The sequence below is a fragment of the Salvelinus namaycush genome, chromosome 6 (assembly GCF_016432855.1).
Source record: "Salvelinus namaycush isolate Seneca chromosome 6, SaNama_1.0, whole genome shotgun sequence".
In the NCBI taxonomy this organism is placed as follows: Eukaryota; Metazoa; Chordata; class Actinopteri; order Salmoniformes; family Salmonidae; genus Salvelinus; species Salvelinus namaycush.
Genome location: NC_052312.1, coordinates 10405227 through 10428812, shown reverse-complemented (window position 1 = coordinate 10428812; position 23586 = coordinate 10405227). Strand labels below are relative to the sequence as shown.

General features: G+C 42.5%; 2 protein-coding genes across 2 annotated transcripts in view; both read left to right on the top strand.

Annotated features, from left to right (window-relative positions):
• Positions 1 to 579: 579 nt before the first annotated feature.
• On the top strand, positions 580 to 19220 carry LOC120049229 (hepatocyte growth factor activator). Its single transcript, XM_038995464.1, has 14 exons — positions 580 to 1210; positions 1365 to 1428; positions 2110 to 2203; positions 4252 to 4325; positions 4652 to 4795; positions 5099 to 5230; positions 7761 to 7871; positions 8168 to 8342; positions 9134 to 9231; positions 12678 to 12963; positions 13875 to 14014; positions 17874 to 18014; positions 18277 to 18419; positions 18922 to 19220. Exons 1-14 carry the CDS (start codon positions 1157 to 1159, stop codon positions 19093 to 19095), a joined length of 1830 nt encoding a protein of 609 aa, XP_038851392.1. The 5' UTR covers positions 580 to 1156; the 3' UTR covers positions 19096 to 19220.
• A 357-nt stretch (positions 19221 to 19577) lies between these two features.
• LOC120049482 (protein Dok-7-like) overlaps positions 19578 to 23586 on the top strand; it is a 40885-nt gene continuing 36876 nt past the window's right edge. The window contains exons 1-3 of the mRNA XM_038995747.1: positions 19578 to 19631; positions 19730 to 19775; positions 22289 to 22519. Of these exons, the coding sequence (XP_038851675.1) occupies positions 19578 to 19631; positions 19730 to 19775; positions 22289 to 22519 (331 nt within the window). The remainder of the gene's footprint in view (positions 19632 to 19729; positions 19776 to 22288; positions 22520 to 23586) is intronic.

Below are 23586 nucleotides of genomic sequence, written 5' to 3'. Positions count from 1 at the left end.
GGGTGAAATCTCATCAGTTTACCTCAACAAATTGACAACTAGAATGCGAAAGGTCTGCAATGCTGTAATTGCTGCAAATGGAGGATTCTTTGACGAAAGCAAAGTTTTTAGGACACAATTATTATTTCAATTAAAAATCATTATTTATAACCTTGTCAACGTCTTGACTATATTTCCTATTCATTTTGCAACTAATTTCATGTATGTTTTCCTGGAAAACAAGAACATTTCTAAGTGACCCCAAACTTTTGAAAGATTGTGTACATCATTAATTTCATTCAACAATAGATGTACAAATCTCAGATTGCCCCTTTAATGATTAATTTAGCTTGAGATAAAACATTTTTAGAATGCAAATCCTTGTTACCAAACCTGGTTCAAACATAGACCTGTAAAACCCTTATCATTTGGTTTATAAGATTTTCACATTCCAAAATTCTCCTTGGTGTGTTTTGTCTTCTCAGTCTGTTTGCCCAGTTGGTCAGAATGGTAAATTATTAACAGTGTTAGTTATCATTAAAGTGAACAATTTCATATTTGAACCGCACATTATAACCCACTTTTTTTTACCGGTCTTGTAAACTGTCAGAAATCTTGTAAGAATAGGTCTCATTGTGTAATTTACTATAGCATCTGCAGGGATGTCAAATATTGCAACCTTGGAAAATTAGAGGCTTGGTTATGGGACAGTGGGTATTCTTGCCACAGCACGCCGCACTTGGAATGTTTACAACTCTGGGACGCTGCATGGCGACCAAGCTCAGATCGAGAGGAGGGACCCCGCACCGTCACCCGCCCCCATCTGCCAAAAGGTTACTTTCCATTACATCAAAATATCCGCTCTTTCAAGATCTTGCAGGTTTCATCGTGGGCGTGTCGCGAGGGAAAACGTTCGATGTTTTGCGTAGAATAATGACCATAACCGAAAAGTCTGTCTAATGACGAAATTGATTTACTCAATAGAGTTTGAGTTTATAGAGGACAGTATCGCTCTTGCAGGATTTCCCACGTTCTCAATGACCAAAAGCAGACTGAGTTCTCTGGAGTTGACAGATAAGACGTGACAACGTTTATCTAACGGACCTGCTTCAGGAAATTTACTTCTAAAAAATTTGCGCATGATATCTAAATCAGCGACCAAACAAACAAAAATATTATGATGCTATACTTTGTGTTACTTTTCCTACCGTATGTCCTCAGTGCACGGACGGTACGTGAATTTAAAAACAGTTATTTCTTACAATTATTGCAGTTCTAGAGCGCAACCAGTGAACCTTTTGGAGAGGCATATTTTTACGTGCGTAATTTGGAAACAAAGTAAACTAACAATGCATTACTTTAACTTTGTTTCACTTTGATAACAGCGAATGGTACTGCCTGGATATGAAACGTTACGTACGAGAAATGGGAACGACAATAGTCATAAAGGTAATTATTTCCTATTCACGTTAACAACACAAAGCACCTGTTTAATTGATTACAGCTTTGTGCGTAATCTTCACTATCCTGTAGCCTCTTTGTTTATGAAATGTTGAAATATCTTGTTTGTATAATAACTTTACACAATTGTACAATACAGCCCATCAACCATTTTACCAATCAAGAACTCAGAGATAATGATCTCATTTGTCGATGCAGTAGGAATCCAGTACTATTCAGTTTGTGTTAAGGGTCCACATCTCTTTTCATACCAGAACAATGATTAGGCTGTTTAAGGGAAGGATGAAGTTATGAGATTTATGCTGCCCTTCTACTGGGCCTCCACAGTAATATAACTTAATTGGGTCCTGGCTGGAGCCACTGTCAAACTCAAAGGATTCATTGTCCCTCTGGCGCCATGGGAGAACACCTGGTTGTTCATTAGCATATTCACATTAAATTGCCTCTATTCTGCCACAAAGTGTTTTTGTTTTTTTGAGTTTTTACTTTGAATATGATTTTTACTTCGAACTTGATCTTGTACGACAAACTTCATGAAAAAAGTTGAAATAAATTTTCAATTTTCTTGCAGAGAATGCAGAATTGACCACTAGAATATGTGTATAATAAAATATGATGACTTGTGCTGATGATAACCATATGTATCTAACCCTGTTTCTGTGGATCCAGCTCTTACAGTAGATAGGAAAGAATGTAAGTTCCCATTCCGTCAGGGAGGAAGCATTCACCACCACTGTATCACCATCCGTTCATCCAGACCTTGGTGAGTCCAGTGTCGGTCATCTCAGCTTATTGTTAGTCACTCTAGTATCCAGTGTTTTGGAGAAACAAACAACCACTTCAACCAAATACACACAACACAACATTGCCACACATTTCCATCACTTAAAGAGATACCTCACTCTTGTACATTCAAAAGGGTTTTCCCAGTTATTTTTTAGTTATTTTATTTTACCTTTATTTAACTAGGCAAGTCAGTTAAGAACAAATTCTTATTTTCAATGACGGCCTAGGAACAGTGGGTTAACTGCCTTGTTCAGGGGCAGAACGACAGATTTGTTGACTGGTGAGGTGACACAATCACACATGCATAAACACACACACAGACCATCCATCTCAATACCTTATATTACTATAATAAATATAATGACTTAATTATAGTCCTCATTAATCCAAAGGGAATTGCTCTAAAACACAATGAGGTGACTGTATGCAATCTTCCACGAGCTAATCACTATGTGACCTAATTCAGCTATCTTAAATGGCCTCATATGTCATCACTAGTCAGCACTGCTAATTTATTCACCATAAACTGTAATGAATATGCTATATGCTATAACATGTTTATAACACGGTTACTCTGGTTTTATAACCTGAGTTAATGGTTTAATGCAGTGGTGTAAAGTACTTAAGTAAAAATACTTTAAAGTACTACTTAAGTAATTTTTTGGGGTATCTGTACTTTACTTTACTATTTATATCTTTGACTACTTTTACTTTTACTTCACTACATTCCTTAAGATAATATTATACTTTTTACTCCATACATTTCCCTTGACACCCAAAAGTACTCGTTACATTTTGAATGCTTAGCAGGACAGGAAAATGGTCCAATTCACGTACTTATCAAGAGAACATCTCTGGTCATCCCTACTGCCTCTGATCTGGTGGACTCACTAAACACACATGCTTTGTTTGTAAATTATGTCTGAATGTTGGAGTGTACCTTTGGCTATCCGGAAATTGGTGCCGTCTAGTTTGCTTAATATAAGGAATTTGAAATGATTTATACTTTTACTTTTTATACTTTTTATACTTTTAGTAATTACATTTTCTTTTGATACTTAAGTATATTTTAAACCAATTACGTTTAGACTTTTACTCAAGTAGAATTTTACTGGGTGACTTTTACTTTTACTTGAGCTATTTTCTATTAATGTATCTTTACTTTTACTCAAGTATGACAATTGGGTACTTTTTCCACTACTGGTTTAATGGTGTATATTAATGATGTCATGTCTCAAAATACAGTCTTTACTTGTTTTGATTAAATTCTTGTATTGTGAAAACGATGAGACCACAGATGTGTGTCTCAATAACCACAGCTGTTGGACAGGAAGTGCTATGATATATGTCATCATCTGTGGAACTGCGCTGCGACTGCAGGGCAAATCCACTCAGGCTATGACAGGGCTATAGGCGTCTGCAAGTACGCACAACTAGGATGTAATTCAATATGGATGGTGTTCTTGCCCTCTTCCACTCAGTTCTCAATTAACAGCAAGAGCCTAGTGCTGGCTCATCTTTAACCGTGTGGGATTTTGAGGGTGTGTGTGTGCGAGTGTGTGTGTCCTCTTAGAACCTCAGCCGCTGGAAGTCCCTTTATCCCTTAGTTTTTTTTTCAAAGGTTTTTTAAACCCAATGTATTGGGTTTGATGTATTGGGTTTATGTAATGGACGAGGTTTTAGTTAGTGGGTGTGGGTGTGGATGGATGGGTGGATATCATTTTTGTCCAAAAAGGATTAAGGAAGTGCAACGTTATTAGGACCTTCTCCTCAATAAATCTTAAAGACAGTCATTATTAAATATGGTATCAGTTTCAAACCCACCTCCTGTACGTACAGTGCTACTTACTGAGACATACAGGTTTCTGAGGAATAAGGGTCCATTTTAGTATGCTCACAGTTCTTACCCAGGTGACTGCTAGTTGTCAATGCGCTGTTGATTTCTTATCTGACTCCTTGATCTCAATGGCTAAGTTGAAACTGTTGTGTGTGCTTTACAGGAATGTTTTCTTTTCTGAATCATAGGTGTTCTCTGACGCACAATTTTGATCGGGACTTTCTGTGGGGATACTGTGCAGCTGTGACCACTCAACCCAGTGGTAAGAGGTCATTTCTGTAGAAACTATGGACAAGACTTCATGGTCTACTAAGTCTCTATTGTCTCTGTGTATGTATCTATAAAATCTTAGATACACATTTCCTGCTATTTATAGTACTGGTATGCATTATCATGTACTATCTTTCAATCCGCCTGAATCTTAGTGCGTTTTCCAAATGTTCTCTTACAGCTTTAAAGCTAATCATACTATACATACTGGTACATACTTGGTACATACTATATTCTGATGTTACTGATGTACTATACTGTTTCTTACTAATGTTTTCACTAATATAGTTCCTTGTGTATTTGTTTGATGTGTTTTAGTGTTCGTCCACTCATCACGCAGATTCACAGACTTGTGTCAGGTGAATCCATGTCAAAATGTCGGCATCTGCACTCTGGTCCCCCACAGACGCTCCTTTGAGTGCTCCTGTCCAGAGAACTTCACCGGGAGGCACTGTGATCAGAGTGAGTCACTCACTATCATACTTTCTATATGAACTTGTGTTTCAAAGTAGTTTCAATGAAACTGAAGCAGTTATACATTCAGCTTAGAGTCAATTGCCAATGGGGTTTTACTCTACATTTAGAGGTGTGGAGGTGGTAGAGAAACTGTCTACCCTCTTGAAAAATAGAGCATTGACCCATATCTTGCTCTTCACAGTGCCAAACACAAACGATGCCCCCTATCACCTCATTGACCTGTTCCCTTCCTCCTCCTCTCACATTTCACCCAACTACCTTTTATCCCTCTGTTCTCCCCTTTGTCAGGGAAGTGCTATGAAACCATACACCTGAGATATTATGACATCGGAGAATCCTGGGGAAGGATCTACCACCGTAATGTGGAACGGTGCACATGTGTGGACGGGGAGATCTCCTGTGAGAGAGTGCGCTATACCGGTAACGTTCATGCTTTCTTTCAACCTTTGTTGCTTTAGCCACTCCTTGCCATGTATTTTTTGTCTTGTTATCTTTTGTTAAAAATGTGAGTGGAACCTTAGACTTGATGAGGTGCTGTCTCTTGGCAGGGGAATGGGCCCCACAGGGGCCCCTAAAACCTTTGGAGTATGAGGGCTTCTTTAGTAAATCTCCGTCTCAATACTTCCCATTCCGACATTCCTCAATCTCCCACACCTCTCAGATGATCAGGCTTTAGTCTCAGCTGTGTTGCCAAGCATCACACTGTTTTCTCAATGCCTTAATGGTTGGGGGCGGTTTGGGTGAGGCTACCAGGCCTTGAGAAAGCCAAAAAAACAAATCACCTCACGTTTGTTCCCATAGAGCAGGGATGGGCAGCTTTGATAGGGGTGGGGACACAAATAAATGGAACTCATCATGAGGGGCCGCAATGGCTCGTGGGTCTGCGTACCACCCCCCACCTTGTGAGCAAAACATTTTAGCTGCACCCCGCATGACAGTGAAGATAAATATTTTTAGTTTTAAAGTTAATTTCCAGCAATTCTGCATATTTTGCCATGGGGCTTAGAAAAAATGTTGCCGTTTTAAAGCAAGTTTGCAGAAATTCTACACATTTTGCCATGGGGCAGAGAGAAGATTTTGAAATGGTATAACAAATTTTGTGCAGTTCTACTCTTTTTGCCATGGGGCGGATAGAAAAATGTAAAGTTTTAAAGCAAATTTCCTGCAATTCTCCACATTTTGCCATGGGGTGGAGGGAAATGTTTGTGGTTTTGATAACTGATGATCAATGGGCCCAATCCCGGGCGGTAGTTCGACCATGCTTACTACAAGTTTAGATAGCTGGCTGTTAGACTAACTTACCAATCTAAAACAATTTAGCTGACATGGGTTAATTGAGTAACTGCTGATGTACAATCAAATTTTGAAATTGCACTTTCTGTATTCTACTATTCAAACTCTCAACAGTAAGTTGAGACCCGGACAATTGGTTTGTGGGCCTACTATAGAGATACCAAAAGCAGGGTTGGCCGTCTCTTTGATTCTACTCTCCATGGTTACAAGTGTAGCCTTGCTGTAGCCTTGCTCCAGACCTTGATGAGTCCAGTGTCAGCCATCTCAGCTTATTGTTAGTCACTCTAGTATCCAGTGTTGCCACACGTTGCCACACCTCACTCTTGTACACTCAAAGGGGTTTCCCAGTTATTGACTGGTGAGGTGACACAATCACACACGCATAAACACACGCATAAACACACGCACACACAAACAAACACACACACACACACACACACACACACACACACACACACACACACACACACACACACACACACACACACACACACACACACACACACACACACACACACACACACACACACACACACACACACACACACACACAGAGAGAGAGACACACAGAGAGAGAAAGAGACACACACACTGTGTGCACAAAAAAAGTACCTAACCACTAACCCCACAATGTCTGTGACCATCCATCTCAATACCTTATATTACTATAATAAATATAATTACTTAATTATAGTCCTCATTAATCCAGGAGGAATTGCTCTACAACACAATGAGGTGACTGTATGCAATCTTCCACGAGCTAATCACAAAGTGACATAATTGGGCTATCCTAAATGGCCTCATATGTCAGCACTGCTAATTTATGGGTTAATTGAGTGACTGCTGATGAAATTGCACCTTATTGCATTCTATTATTCTAATGCGTAACAGTAAATTGAGACCCCGACAATTGTTCCACGGGCCTACAAAAAGGGTGCCGCCAGTTGCCCATCCCTGCTATAGAGATACCAAAAGCAGGGTTGGCTGTCTCTTTGATTTTACTCTCCATGGTTACAAGTGTAGCCTTGCTGTAGATGAAAAGACAGATTACATGACTCAACGTGACTCAGGAGGGGAGTGTGGGACACGCCCGAATCTCGCCGAAGGGTCTTTCATCTCAATGGGGGGATGTTTTATGGGACTTACAAAAGAGAAAGGCATTTTGGAGAGCTCGTTTGACCGGAACCTGTTTTGTCATGGTAGGAAGGATTTTTATAAGGTTATGCAAAGAAATGGGATTTTGCGCTACCATTTACTGGCAGAACTTCCCCTTCGTCTAGTTTGGTACAGAAGGACTTGCCTTTTCCTGCTTCCACCTTGCCAGCCTGTTATGTAGGCTTTTCCCACTTATACTGTCCCCACAAGGCCACACCAAGAACTACATGTCAAATCTGACAACTACACCGGTGTCTGTGTTAGTGAATGCATTTCTCCCACTATACTTTTGCAACCCTGAACCATAAGCACTCTAATGTAGGTAGTCTACTGCTTCATGTTTGTTTTGGTCCAAGTTAACACCCTTAAAGCACTGATGCAAGACCAGCTCCTGTGTTTATCATGCAATGGTGGGAGGCAGGAAATGGGTGGTTGGAACTGATCCCAGTGCTGTGGTTTGTCATAATGTAATATACCTGATGTAGTGTGTAACTGTCTTCAGTCTGCAGTGAGAACCCCTGTGAGAACGATGGCACGTGCCGTCTCATCACAGCCACCAGGGAGGAGGTGTGTGCCTGCAGGCCTGGCTACAGTGGACCCTACTGTGGCATCGGTTAGTCCAACCGCTACATGCTAACACAGTTACATTTACATTGCTAGGTTAGCCTAGTTTAGCATAGCATAGCTTTAGCTTAGAATTACTAGTCTGAGCCAGAGGTCATTCATTGAGATAGAGAGTAGATTTTATGATGTTTATCTTACTCTGTGGTTACATGTAGACTATAAACATTTAGATATTCCAAAATAAAGCAAACCGACGGTCATGCACACGCTCTCATAAACAAACACATAAACACAGGAAACTGTGATATACTTATTTTCTTATCCCTCACATCTCTTGTTGTTCAGCTCCAGAGGAAGAGTGCTATGACAACAAGGGCATAGACTACCGTGGCGTAGTGAACACCACCGTCTCTGGTGCCCGCTGTCTGCCGTGGAACTCTGACCTATTACATGATGAACTCCACATGGGCACTGTGGAGCGCGCCACCCTCAGGGGCTTGGGGGAACACTCCTACTGCAGGTGTGTGCGGCATTATGAAGTGTTTATTTCTTTAAGTCTTTATTGACAACCAATCTGGCAACCCAGAACAGAAGTGTAAGTCTGTCTATGCTTCATGCCACCGCTATCACAGCACTATCATTCGACTCCCCCCCCTGTCTGTCTGTCTGTCTGTCTGTCTATCTGTCTGTCTGTCTGTCTGTCTGTCTGTCTGTCTGTCTGTCTGTCTGTCTGTCTGTCTGTCTGTCTGTCTGTCTGTCTGTCTGTCTGTCTGTCTGTCTGTCTGTCTGTCTGTCTGTCTGTCTGTGTCTGGTTTAGATGGTGATATGGTTATTCTACCAGCTACAGCCAGAGGAGGGGCTTCCCCCTCTGACTCTGGTTCTTCTTGTTTTTCAGTGGCATTCAAACTTTTTCAGCAGGGACCACTTTCTGGCGACCCCACCCCAAATATAATGAAGTAACCTTTACAATCGGTATACTTATCAAAATGAAAAGAAACCGATAAACATATTTACTCGATAACATTATATTTTTCAAATTGTCTTTCTCTAAAACATTTGTATATTGTCCCATACAATAATCTGTACTCTGAATGTTTTGTTCCTAAAAAAATTTTTTTTTTTGGAGAGAACCCCTGCGAGAACGATGAGAACAGTTTTGTCGCGACCCCGACTTTGAATACCACTGCTCTTGAGGTTTCTTTCTTCTTGGGATTTTTTCCTTGGAACTGTGCTTATGCTTGCTCTTTTGGGGTGCAGGCCGGGTTACTGTAAAGTGTGTCATAACACCAGCATAACATGTCCACTGTCCAGAAACCCAGACGGGGACAAGATGCCGTGGTGCTACACCCTCAATGACAGAGCCATCTCCTGGGAGAACTGTGACGTTCCGTCTTGTGTCATGCGTTTATGTGAGTAACATGAGTGCTATACTGGGGCGTCACGAAAGCAGTGTTTTTTTAGCTGCTACACTGGAGGCTTCATTTTTCCCAGCGTGAAAAGAGCGCAAACCACTTTATCAAGTGTTCTCAGGCGTGAGCCGTGTGTCGAAATTTTGTCGCGGAGAAGCACTGCTTACTCCCAGGTTTCATTGACAATAATAATGGGAGTGTTGTCACGCTTGGCAAAAGTTATGCGTCGAGTGTAACAGGGCTGGTTGACGCTTTAGAAGAAAGTGGGTGGAAGTGGGAACATGCTCCCAAGGGGTGTCAAATTGGAGGTTTTCAAAATCTATGTTATTCATTGAGTGAGATTGATTGTCATGACAATTTGCCACTGTACTCATCTGGTCATTTTGAGAAATGCCCTTGTCATCTCACTATGAATAACTTGTTAGATGACTGCATTTAAAGGATTGATTGATTATATCTTTGTGGATGAAGTTTACTTTAGAAAATAGAGTTGGGATAAATTAACCTGATATGAATGACAGAGCTCAGCGAGTCTCTCTGATCCGTGAGGGGCTTTATCCTTGATCGAGGGTGAAATATGCATTTGTCAGTCTTCAATTTGTACTCCCTTAAAACCTTTAGGGGAGAGTGGGGTAAATTGAGCCAAGTTGAGACATCCTTGTTTCTAGGAAACCATACATGTATAATTTGACCAAATATTTAGGAAGAGGTCATCATTTCATGGAGTCTGAGGAGGAAGAAACCACATGGAAAAAGTGGTAAGTTAGGTAAAAAATAGAAGATTTTCACTAAGTCAAATTTATTTATTGTGTTTCATGATACTTGTATCTAAACCAAAGTATCTAGATAATTTTTGTAGATAATACTAACTAACTTGTTCTATATATCAGTTGGGGTCTCTATAAGCTTCAATATGAGGTCCTAAACCTAGCATGAAAGTGTATCCTTGTAGCTGTGTGAGCTAATATAGCCAAAACATTTGCCTTGGAGTATATTGAGCCAATGGCCATCAGGTAAGTTGAGCAAATTGTTGAGCCAATGGCAAGTTGAGACAAATTGAAATGTTTTCTTCCCAGGAGTAATGCAAGGCATTATCGCTGGGATATGAGGTAATAACAGGGTCTGGCCTATGTTAAAAGTATATAAAAAAGGTCAAAGTGTTTGTTAGTCACTCTAGTCACTCTAAAGACAAACAAGCGATTGTGATTGTGTTGAATTGTGTTTGGGAAATAAAGATAGAAATGGTTTTAAAAATGTAGTGGTCATATTTCATTCAGTACAGAATTGTGTAGGCGACTTAACTTACCCTGTCCTGCAGCTCTATTTAGCCCATACCTGGGGTAAGTTGTGCCAAAAGACACATTTTTTGGGAAAAGCTGTTTTCAAAACTATAATGTTTACATGAATTCTGATCATTTCCAGGGATACACAACATCCTGAAATATATGTAGGTATCTTTGTTAGAATGAATACAATATTTCCCTTGAGGGAATGATGCTGAATGCAAAACATACTTCACCTTCCCCTACTGTATTATAACGAGTAATGAAGAGTTGGACAGCTTTTTGAATCTCACCAACAGCTGCATCTCATTTAAGTGGAATAGAACCATCTCTGTTTTTATATTCCACCAAAAATGTTATTCTCTGCTTTCACAGAACAGTGACATAACCCATGACACCTGCCCTACGTAAAATTCAAAGCTCAGCACTTTTTAATAAACAAATGGCCCTATTAGTGATAAAAAGAAGATTACTACACTTAACTTTCCTGTACGACTCAGAAGAGAATGCTATCTTGACACCGGTAGCCTAATGTTTAAATAGAAAGTTAGTCAGAATAGCTAAGAAAAATGTGTAAATTGAGATAAGGAAATTGAGAATCATTCAGAAAGTGCCAAATGCTTCTGCAGTAACTCGGCCAACTTGGCTCTGTTATATCGATGTCATGATGTCGTGGGTATGCACAGAAAGCAAAAAGAAATGTTGGGCCAACTGCTATTCCACCACATCATTGAATGGTAATTGTTGGGTGGCAAATGGTATGCTAATCTGAATTTCTGGCAATGTGTTATTGGGATTCTTTTCAATACTTTCTATAAAACAGCTCTATTTGTTGGTTGTCTTTTCAGGGGGAAATGAGCCACTGGTAAAGTCCAAAATGTTAAGAAGAGGTATACTTAGAAGCCTTGTATGTAGCAATTAACTGTATGCTGGTAGGTAGTAATTGTAAGCCTGTTAGCAGCAGTAGTAGTGTTAGTAGTAGTTGTAGTAGTAGTAGTAGTAGTGTTAGTAGTAGTAGTAGTAGTAGTAGTAGTAGTAGTAGTAGCAGCATTAGTAGTAGCAGCAGCAGCACTAGTAGTAGTAGTAATAGAAGACTACTACTAGTAGTAGTTTAGTATTACCAGTTTATGACTAGTATTACCCTATCACATGTTGACAATGAAATCAGTGCTCTTCACAGTGAATATGAACTGATTTGAAATGAAGCCCTTCTAAACTTAAATATGTAACATGCAGAAATCGCTCCCCCATTTCCTGGTTGCCAAAATTCTAATAGTTCACCTAATTTCAGTTTATGTGACAAATTAAGCAAGTATAGTGTAGAGAATCATTGTACCATCTAAATCGCTGTGAAATATATTTTCCATAACCAAACATATTATATTTTCAGCTGTTTGAAGCTGGTGTACAAAAATGCAGGTAAAAGATGGAAAAATGAAACTTAAGAACTAAAAGCATAGAAATGGGACTTCTTAGACTTGCTTTAATGAGAATTTATATGTGAAGTTGGTCACTCCGGATTTGTATGAAATATGACCTACAGTTCCTTCAGAAAGTATTCACACCCCTTGACTTTTTGAAAATGTTGTTGTTACAGCCTGAATTTAAAATTGATTGAATGGATTTTTGGGGGGGTCATTGGCCTACACACAATACCCCATAATGTCAAAGTGTAATCATGTTTTTCAAAAATTTTGAGTTCAAATATTAATGACCACTGATTGGCCAGCTCATCCTTCTCACGGCTATCACATCTGGAGCGGCAGGTAGCCTAGTGGTTAGAGTGTTGGGCCAGTAACCAAAAGGTTGCTAGATCAAATACCTGAGCTGACAAGCTAAAAATCTGTCATTCTGCCCCTAAACAAGGCAGTTAACCCACTGTTCCTAGGCCATCATTGTAAATAAGAATTTGTTATTAACTGACTTGCCTAGTTAAATAAAGGTAAAATAAACATCATTCTCTATGAGGAAATAGCAAGCGTTTGTGAAACAGTCTGTTTGAGGCGTGGAGTGTTTTTACTTAAAATGATCCTTTGGCCACAAATACGAGTATAGGACGAGTCAACAATGTTATTTGGGTATGAGTTAACAGAATATGAACTTTAAAAGTGCCATTTTCCCTGGACAGTTACTTTAAGTCTGCTTCCCTGTTCCCTCACACAGCTTCTTCGCGGAGAGTGGTACAGGTGCCACGGCCGCCACCGCCACCTAACGTCCTCCCTGACACCAACCAAACCAATGACGCCAAGCCAGCCAAGAAGCCTGTGTGCGGAAAGAGGCATAAGAAGAGGATATCAGTGGCCAAGGGTCGCATCCTGGGTGGCAGCTCTGCCCTGCCCGGTACCCATCCCTGGATGGCAGCCCTCTACATAGGAGATGACAACTTCTGCGCGGGCACCCTGGTCTCGTCCTGCTGGGTGGTCTCTGCCGCACACTGCTTCTTTCGCAGGTACTGTAGAATTAGAAGATATAGACACTACACTACTACTTGCAGCATCCATTTGTGTTGATTATGTCGTCACCTATTTGGATTTTATGCCACTACGAGTCAGTTCTCTGTGGAACGGGTTCTAAATGGAACCGAAAAGGGTTCTACCTGGAACCAAAAAGGGTTTGTCAAAGGCTTCTCCTTTGACAGAATTGGAACCCTTTTAGGTTCTAGGTAGTACCTTTTATTGTAAGAGTGTACTCTTAGGGTGCTTCTTATTTTGTCACCTGTTTGTGTGGTATGCAACTGTGATTCAATTCTACCATGCTGCATTTCTTGAGGGACCATGTACAATAACAACTAGATGTTAAGCTTAGTAAGAAATAAAGAATGTCTGATCATTTCAATATTTGTATAGGTGTTTGCTTGGAATGGTTGCAATGGTACGTAAGGCAGCAGAGAATACGATGTTTAGTGTGCTAGCTTTCACATTCAACCTTCAACCTCACATTTTCTCACAGACACTCATGACATTGACTTTAACATTGCCATTTTATGATCACAAACTACAGTATAATTAGACACAAATATTGAGTTTGAGTAAAAACTGAAGCGCTCTGGGAGGATTTTCCTTGAAGATTCCTCGTTACTATGGTCTTGGGTCTTTAGGTTTAAACCTTTCAGTCCAGGTGCCAGAGTAGGAGTGCTTAGGCTCAGTTTGACCTTTTTAAATCACAATGACTAAAATGACATGGACAAGGGGGACCTGATCTTAGATCAGCTACTCTGAGACACTTGATACAGACGGCCCCAGGACATAAGGCATTAATATCATACAAATGAAATGTAATTGTATTCAAGTGAATTCATGTGACATAATGGTCCACTACTAGCGACATAGAATGATGAGAAGGATGTGTTTCTGTCCTCAGTCCCCTTGTGTCGAAGATTCGTGTGATTCTGGGTCAGCATAACTTCAACGTTACATCTTCGGACACCAAAACCTTTGGAGTGGAGAAGTACATCTTTCCAGACCGTTTCTCTGTCTTCAATCCAACTCTCCATGACATTGGTAAATATACTATGTGTCACGCCCTGACCTTAGAGATCCTTATTCATTCTCTATGTTTGGTTAGGTCAGGGTGTGACTCGGGTGGGAGAATCTATGTTTTCTATTTCTTTGTTGTTTTTGCCTAGTGTGGTTCCCAATCAGAGGCAGCTGTCTATCGTTGTCTCTGATTGGGGATCATATAATAGTTGTCATTTTCCGTTTGGGTTTTGTGGGGTGTTGTTTTCCATTTAGTATCTGTGCCTGACGGAACTGTTCGCTTTCGTTTTTGTATTCGTTATTTTTGTTTGAGTGATTCTTGACAATAAAGATCATGAACACTTTCCACGCTGCGCTTTGGTCTCATTCCGACGACAGCCGTTACACTATGTCACGTTCCTTTTCACTCTCACTGATTATTTGCATACACACACTCACACAAAGTTGACATTATTGCACATGCTCTAACACTGACTCACACACGTCTTCCTAGACTACAACACTCAGTCTACGTGTCTGCAGCGCACACTCTGTGCTCGCAGCTGTGCATCTTGGAACAGCTGTCTCCAATGTGAAGACACACACAGACACACACATACATTTGGGTATGACAGTGTCTGAGCATCTGTGTCCATTCAAAAGGTACTCCCTCACTTTTTTCTCTCTTTTCTGATCTTTCCCAATTTTACAAGAGCTATTTTCTGAAAGCAAAACAGACATTATTTAATAGTGGAGCAATCGTTCTGTGTTTTCATGATTCAAGATTTTGAATAACGACTACACTACATCATACAGCGTTCTTGTCACGCCCTGGCCTTAGTTATCTTTGTTTTCTTTATTATTTTGGTTAGGTCAGGGTGTGACATGGGGGATGTATGTGTTTTGTCTTATCTAGGGGTTTTGTATGTTTATGGGGTGTTTACTAGTCTATGTGTTTGTATGTCTATGGTTGCCTAGATTGGTTCTCAATTAGAGGCAGCTGTTTATCGTTGTCTCTGATTGGGAACCATATTTAGGCAGCCATATTCCATTGGGTATTTCGTGGGTTATTGTCTATATGTAAGTTGTAAGAGGCGGCATTTTGAGGAGCTAGCTTGGCAGCGCGGCTGGAAGCCTGAGAGGCAGCCCCAAAAATGTCTTGGGAGGGGGCACACGGGGCGTGTGGCGAGTTCAGGTAGGAGACCTGCGCCAACTTCCCGTGCTTACCGTGAGGAGCCGAAGATGGAACCAGAGCCAGTCGGGGTGGAATTGGAGGTGAGCAAGGGGAGTGAAGCAGAGACTCTGAAGGAATTAATGGGGAAATTGGAAGAGAGTGAAATGAGGGAGTTGCTGTGTTGGTGCATGAGGCACGACATCCGCCCGACGGAGCGTGTCCGGGATTTGATGTTACCTGAGTCAGCTCTCCATACTCGTCCTGAGGTGCGTGCTAACCGTCTGGCAATGACAGTGCCAGTCCCACGCACCAGGCCTCCTGTGCACCTCCCTAGTCCTGCACCTCCTGTGGCAGCCCCACGCACCAGCTCTCCTGTGGCAGCCCCTCGCACCAGTCCTCCGGTGCCGGCGCCACGAACCAGGCCTCCAGTTCCAGCACCCCACACTCGCCTTGAGGTACGTGTCCCCAGCCCAGTACCACCAGTGCCAACACCACGCACCAGGCTTCCTGTGCGTCTCCAGAGCCCTGTACGCCCTGTTCCTCCTCCCCGCACTAGCCCTGAGGTGCATGTTCCCAGCCCGGTACCACCAGTTCCGGCACCACGCACCAGGCTTCCTGTGCGCCTCCAGGGTCCAGTATGCCCTGTTCCTTCTCCCCGCACTCGCCTTGAGGTGCGTGTCTCCAGCCCGGTACCACCAGTTCCGGCACCACGCACCAGGCCTACAGTGCGCCTCGGCAAGCCTGAGCTGCCCGTCTGTCCAGCGCCGCCTGAGCTGCCCATCTGTCCAGCGCCGCCTGAGCTGCCCGTCTGTCCAGCGCCGCCTGAGCTGCCCGTCTGTCCAGCGCCGCCTGATCTGCCCGTCTGTCCAGCGCCACCTGAGCCGCCCGTCTGTCCTGAGCCGTCAGAGCCGCCCGTCTGTCCTGAGCCGTCAGAGCCGCCCGTCTGTCCTGAGCCGCTAGAGACGTCCGTCAGTCAGGAGCCGCTAGAGCCGTCTGTCAGTCAGGAGCCGCCAGAGCCGCCCGCCAGTCAGGAGCCGCCAGAGCCGCCCGCCAGTCAGGAGCCGCCAGAGCCGCCCGCCAGTCAGGAGCCTCCAGAGCCGCCCGCCAGTCAGGAGCCGCCAGAGCCACTCACCAGTCAGGAGCCGCCAGAGCCGCCCGCCAGTCAGGAGCCGCCAGAACCGCCCGCCAGTCAGGAGCCGCCAGAGCCGCCCGCCAGTCAGGAGCCTCCAGAGCCGCCCGCCAGTCAGGAGCCGCCAGAGCCACTCACCAGTCAGGAGCCGCCAGAGCCGCCCGCCAGTCAGGAGCCGCCAGAACCGCCCGCCAGTCAGGAGCTGCCAGAGCCACCCGCCAGTCCGGAGCTGGCCGTCAGTCCGGAGCTGCCCGTCAGTCCGGAGCTGCCCGTCAGTCTGGAGCTGCCCTTCAGTACGGAGCTGCCTTTCAGTCCTGAGTTACCCCTCAGTCCTGAGCTACCCCTCAGTCCTGAGCTACCGCTCAGTCCTGAGCTACCGCTCAGTCCGGAGCTGCCTTTCAGTCCGGAGCTGCCTTTCAGTCCGGAGCTGCCCCTCAGTCCGGAGCTGCCCCTCAGTCCTGAGCTGCCCCTCAGTCCTGAGCTACCCCTCAGTCCGGAGCTACCCCTCAGTCCGGAGCTGCCTTTCAGTCCGGAGCTGCCTTTCAGTCCGGAGCTGCCCGTCAGTCCGGAGCTGCCCCTCAGTCCTGAGCTACCCCTCAGTCTTGAGCTGCCCCTCAGTCCTGAGCTGCCCCTCAGTCCTGAGCTGCCCCTCAGTCCGGAGCTGCCCCTGAGTCCGGAGCTACCCCTCGGTCCGGAGCTGCCCCTCAGTCCGGAGCTGCCCCTCAGTCCGGAGCTGCCCCTCAGTCCGGAGCTGCCCCTCAGTCCAGAGGCGCCCCTCCGTCCAGTGGCGCTCTCTACGATGGTCTTCAGTCCGGGACCCGCTGCGAGGGTCCCCGCTGCGAGGGTCCCCGCTGCGAGGGTCCCCGCTCCAGAGGCGCCACCAAAGTGGGTAATGACTATGGTGGAGTGGGGTCCACGTCCCGCACCCGAGCCGCCGCCGAAGGCCCACCCGGACCCTCCCCTTCTGTGTCAGGTTTTGCGGCCGGAGTCCGCACCTTTGGGGGGGGGGGGGGGTTACTGTCACGCCCTGGCCTTAGTTATCTTTGTTTTCTTTATTATTTTGGTTAGGTCAGGGTGTGACATGGGGGATGTATGTGTTTTGTCTTGTCTAGGGGTTTTGTATGTTTATGGGGTGTTTACTAGTCTATGTGTTTGTATGTCTATGGTTGCCTAGATTGGTTCTCAATTAGAGGCAGCTGTTTATCGTTGTCTCTGATTGGGAACCATATTTAGGCAGCCATATTCCGTTGGGTATTTCGTGGGTTATTGTCTATATGTAAGTTGCCTGTGTCTGCACTTGTTTAATATATAGCTTCACGTTCGTTTGTTGTTTTGCATAGTTTGTTTAAGTGTTCTTCGTTTCGTTAAATAAATAGAAGAATGTATTCTTATCACGCTGCGCCTTGGTCCTCCTCTCTTCATCCAAACGACGAACGTGACAGTTCTATAACTTATTTGGATGACTTCCCCACTCCAGGTCGTAATCATAGGAAATGAACAACGGTTCTTAATGTACACGCCAAGGCTAAATAAAGATTAAATAAATACAACTTTTCTTCATCTTTTCCTGTCTTATGATAAGAATGTTTCTATTCCAACAGTTCTGGTGAAACTGAAAAAACAAGATGGCCACTGTGTGAGAAGGACTCAATTTATACGGCCAATCTGCCTGCCTGATAAAGCCATGACCTTCCCAGACTACTACTGCTGTCAGATCACTGGCTGGGGCTACATGGATGAGAGTAAGTGTTGTGTCAAAAACAGTCATCTGGTGTATTGCGTGTCCTTCACTGTACTGGTCAGATATGTCAGATATGTCATCACAACAATGTAACATCTCAAATAGACATCAATGCACCATGTCCAATCACATGTTCTTCCATATAGGTCCATGTGTCCTATTCATGTCTTCACATGAATGTAATTGTTATCATGTGACCTAATGCTTACAGTGTATAAGTCTATCCAAGCCATTATGGATTTATTTGCCTTATTTTTCCAAAGAGGCGAATAAATACAGCAACCTGCAGGAGGCCGGGGTGAGGATCATCCCGTTTGAGAGGTGTATCCAGCCTGAAGTCTACGGCAACCATGTGACATCCAACATGGTCTGTGCCGGGACCGACCGATGTGTGGATGCCTGCCAGGTAAGAGTGCATAGACCTAGGGCTCCTTTTCTGGACCAAAATAGAATAGAAGAGCATAAATGTTTTCTTGTACATTGTACAGTCAGCCATGTGATAAGGATGTGTAATGAGTGATACAGTATAATATATAGAGGAGCCTCTGGACTGTTTTGGTTTGAGTATAGTGGGTTGCGTTCACAGAACATGCATATGGAGGAGGCTGCTGTATAAATTGCATGGCTTTCAGCTGCATTCTCTTTAATGAAAGGTTATGGTTAACTTCCCACCTTGTTTATATGTTGTGTTGTAATGACACAAATATTGAATGTAGGTAGGAGTGCACTTGGTTTGTGTAATATAAGGTTTCAAGGAGATGACTCATTGTGTGTGTGTGTGTGTGTGTGTGTGTGTGTGTGTGTGTGTGTGTGTGTGTGTGTGTGTGTGTGTGTGTGTGTGTGTGTGTGTGTGTGTGTGTGTGTGTGTGTGTGTGCCGGTTTGTGTGTGTGTCTGCTTGTTCCCCCAGGGTGACTCAGGAGGCCCCCTGGCCTGTGTGAAGGATGACGTCAGCTTCTTGTATGGAGTCATCAGCTGGGGTGATGGCTGTGGAAAGACTGGGAAGCCTGGTGTCTACACCAAAGTTGTTAGCTATGTCAACTGGATCAACACAATTATCAAGCGCAAGCCCAAGTCTAAATGAATGGACATCAGCCTTATTGTATGGACCTTACAGCTTGTGTCCTATTGTGGAAGAATAGTGATTTTTGCACAACTGTGAAATAAAGATTATTTTGTGACTGAATAAACATTGTAAATATTGTTAAATGTGTGTGTAACAATTCATTATTTATGTATTGTTAGTGAGCCATCCCCAAATGATAACCTTTAACTCATTTAGTCAATTGCAAGTAGCATTTCTTTAATATATTTTGATTAATATCACCTGTTGAAAAATCACCTGTTGAAAAATCACCTGTTGAAAAATCACCTGGGAAATTCTGTAAGTTTGGGTGGGTGCGTTTCTGTGTGTTTGCGTTGGTGTCGGATGGGCGTGCACGAAGCGCGTGTACAAGGGGGAGTGTGTGCCCCTCACCAGTAGGCTAAAGCTATTTTGAAAATGACCTCTCATTCGGGCACCGGACAGCGACACCGCAGCTGTTTGGTTTGGAACCATGACTGAAGATGACGGATTCAGTTGTCGTGGAGGGATATGTCAAATTCAGAGATGGAAAAAAGGTGTTTACAAAACAAATTAATTCAGTGAATTTGAATGTGCATCAAAGTTATACAATATTTTAATGTTTGCGTCTGTTTCGTACGGTTGTCTCTTTCAGTGGAAGGATAGGTGGGTTGCACTCCGCAAGCCATCGCCTGTAGCAGGTACGTCGCTCACTGTTCTATATTCGATGGCGCGTAACACACGTTGTTAGAGAAACATCAGCGCATAACTTTACTTTGTTTTTCTTTGTTAAATGTATATGGTCATGTAATAGGCCTACAATTCAATTCGAAAGTTTACTGCTTGTGGTCTATTTACTACCGTAGTAAATCGATAAATAACTGTCTACTTGTCATTTAGCCTACTAAACATCCCCCAAAAAAGCAACAAAGTTGCATTACTGCATGCCATGGAATGTAATATTTTCCCATGCATAGGCTACTGTGCTGATAGTTTCGAATTTTGGGTTGCTCCTTCAAACTTTGGCTGGCCCCGTATTAAAGTTAATGTGTTCTGGTGCTAGGCTACATTTAAAGAGGCCGCTGCTCTATGTGTGTTTATAACTGGTTTATAACCATGCATCAGGCAATTACGCTGTAAATACAATGTAGGAAATGTAGTTTTATGTCAAATGTGTCTGTAGTTATTAAGAATGTAAACTATAGTCTTCCGATTGGAAGTGATTACCTATTACTGTGCTATAGGCTAGTTATTGTGTCTATTGATTAAATATGTTCAGATCAGTGGAGGTTGCTGAGGGGAGGACGGCTCATTATAATGGCTTTAATGGAGCAAATGGAATGGAAACAAGGAAACCGTGTGTTTGATGTATTTGATACCATTCCACCCATTTCGATCCAGCCATTACTACGAGTCCATCCTCCCCAATTAAGGTGCCACCAACCTCCTGTGGTTCAGATATAACAGTAAATGCACTCACAATGTTATTGTGGGATATCATGTGTTGTCAGTAGCGAGGAGCACTGGCCAACTACTGTGGACCAACTTCTGTGGACCAGCTACTGTCTGTTTTCACCATATGCCTGTACGGTCACAGTAAATGCCAAGCACCCAAGATAACCATTCCCCCTGCCTTTCATACTATGTCAAGAGGTACTGGTACTTACAGTAGGCCTGGCATATTATGGGCTCTGGCCATGTCTTACAAGTGTCAGGTGCTGCCAACAGGTTTACTCAAAGTGCAAAAGTCGCTGATTGACTTATCATTGTGTTGAGTGTAGCCTTTCAGGATAATATAGGAAGTCAGAGTCCTTTTGATATTTTCGAAGCAGGCCAGACAATATGGTCCATTTATTTAACTCGTATTCTTCTCTAGACAGTAAGGATGTACTGAAGTAGAGTATAAAACTCACATTTTCTAATGGTCTTTCTTCTTCCTCTATTTCATCCTCCCACCTCAGAACTGACAATACAATACATTACAATACATTACAATACAATACAATACAACATAATGCAATACAATAACATAACATAATACAATACATTACAATAAAATATAATACATTATAATTCTATATAATACATTACAATAAATTACAATACATTATAATTCTATATAATACAGTACAATAAATTACAATACAATATAATACTATGTAATAAAGTACAATATAATACATTACAGTACATTACAATATAATACAATACAATATAACATAATACAATACAATATAACATAACATAATACATTACAATAAATTACAATACAATACGGTACAATACATTACAATATTGTACAATACCATACAAAACAACACAATTCAGTTTAATATAATACAATACAGTACAGTACAATATTGTACAATACAATAAAATATATTTTAATACAATACAGTACAATACAATGCAGTACAGTATATTACAATAACATAAAATATAATATAATACAATGCAGTACAATACAGTACAGTACAATACAATAAAAAGCTCAAATTGATTCTTACTCCACCCTATTCACTGGAAGGCTTCTCAATACAATGATAACTCTATGCATAACAACGTTTCCTGGCTGTAATTAACTTCCTCATACCTAGCCTCTACATTCACTAACAACTAAGACTGCTTTAAGACTAAACATTGTGGGAAAGGTTCCTGGACACAGATTAAGCCTAGTCCTGGACTAAAAAGCACTTTCAAAGGATATTTATTTTGAACTGTCACGATCGTTATAAGGAGTGGACCAAGATGCAGCGTGGTATGTTCCATCCTTTATTTTGGAATAGAAAACTTTAAAGAACAAAACGAACAAACGAAACGTGAAGTTAATATAATGCTCACAGGCAACTATACATAGACAAGATCCCACAAAGCACAAAGGGGAAATGGCTGCCTAAATATGATCCCCAATCAGAGACAACGATAAACAGCTGCCTCTGATTGGGAACCATAACAGGCCAACATAGACATAAAAACACCTAGATGACCCACCCTAGTCACACCCCGACCTAACCAACATAGAGAATAAAAAGCTCTCTATGGTCAGGGCGTGACATGAACACACTTTTTAGTCCAATAATAATCTTAGACTGTCCAGGAAACTGACCCTTTATGTTGTAGGATACAACTGTTATATATCATCAATTTTATAGATCATAATTTTGTGAAATTTAAGTTTTTCCTTATGTTCTCTCTTCTCTCCCAATTTTCCCAGACTGCTTGGTACTTCTGGTCTACAAAGACAAGTCGGATAAAGCCCAGGGCCACCGGGAGAGGGTCAGCGTCACCTTGGAGGACATCTGTGGTCTGGAGACAGGTCTCTCCTATGAGGGGGTGGGCTACACGCTGGTCATCCTCTGCCTGGGCCAGGTTGTCATGCTGGGCTTCGACGGAAAGGAGGCTCTGCTGGCCTGGGACATCCGCATCCGCTACAGTCTGGGGGAAGGTGGGAGATGCACTGGTTTATGGTAGTCATTGTTTGTGTCCCATATTTGTACTATGTGGATTAGTTTGTGAAGTAATAAGTTGAACTCATGTAGTAGATTTTAGCCTTGGACATCCGTGTCCCCTTCGGCCTGATGGTTATTGCAGAGGGCCCATGTAGGTAGTATGTAATGTATATAACTCTGTTAGGCGTTGAGTCAAATCAGCGTGTTTTTAGCTGGTATCTGCTACACTACATCCTAGGCAACAGGCAGTCTTACGGGTAGGTCCTTGTTGACAGTGTTCTCCGATGACGTGCTCTTCTGGGTGACCCAAGTGTTGTGCAATATGAATTTACATAACATGTGCATCAAACCAAATCATTTCAAAGTAAGGTGTTTTAGATGTCAGTTTGATGACTGATTGAGCATGGAATGGGGTATAACTGGTTGTATCTACTCATATCCCTGTCACCATCCGGAAATATGTATTCATGAATGTGTTTTGACTTTTTTATGCTCTGATTTTGGTGTAGAAGTTTAATAAGGCAATTTATATTTTGTAGAACTCTTATTGACTCCACAGAGTCCAGTTGAATTGTGTTGTGGAACAAATGAGTGTAAAAAAAATCAGATGTATTGGATCTATTGTGTGGAGTGTAATTGGAATGGTCAAGCGGACATATTGCAGCTGCCCTGTGTGTGTGCTTGTGTGTGTGTGCAATGTAAATGCCAGTGTGTGTGTGTGTTCCACTGTGTGTTTGTGGGTGAGTGTGGTAATTGTCGTGCTCTGGTGTGAAGTGTCAAATCAAATCAAATGTAATTTTATTCTTCACATGCTTTGTAAACAAGAGGTGTAGACTAACAGTGAAATGCTTATTTACAGGCCTTTCCCAACAATGCAGAGAGAAAGAAAATAGAGAAATAATAGAAAAGTAAAACACGCAATAATAAAATACACAATGAGTAATGACAACTTATATACACGGGGTACCAGTACCGAGTCGATGTGCAGGGGTACGAGGTAATTGAGGTATATACACTACATGACCAAACTGTTGCAACAAAGTTAGAAGCACAGAATCGTCTA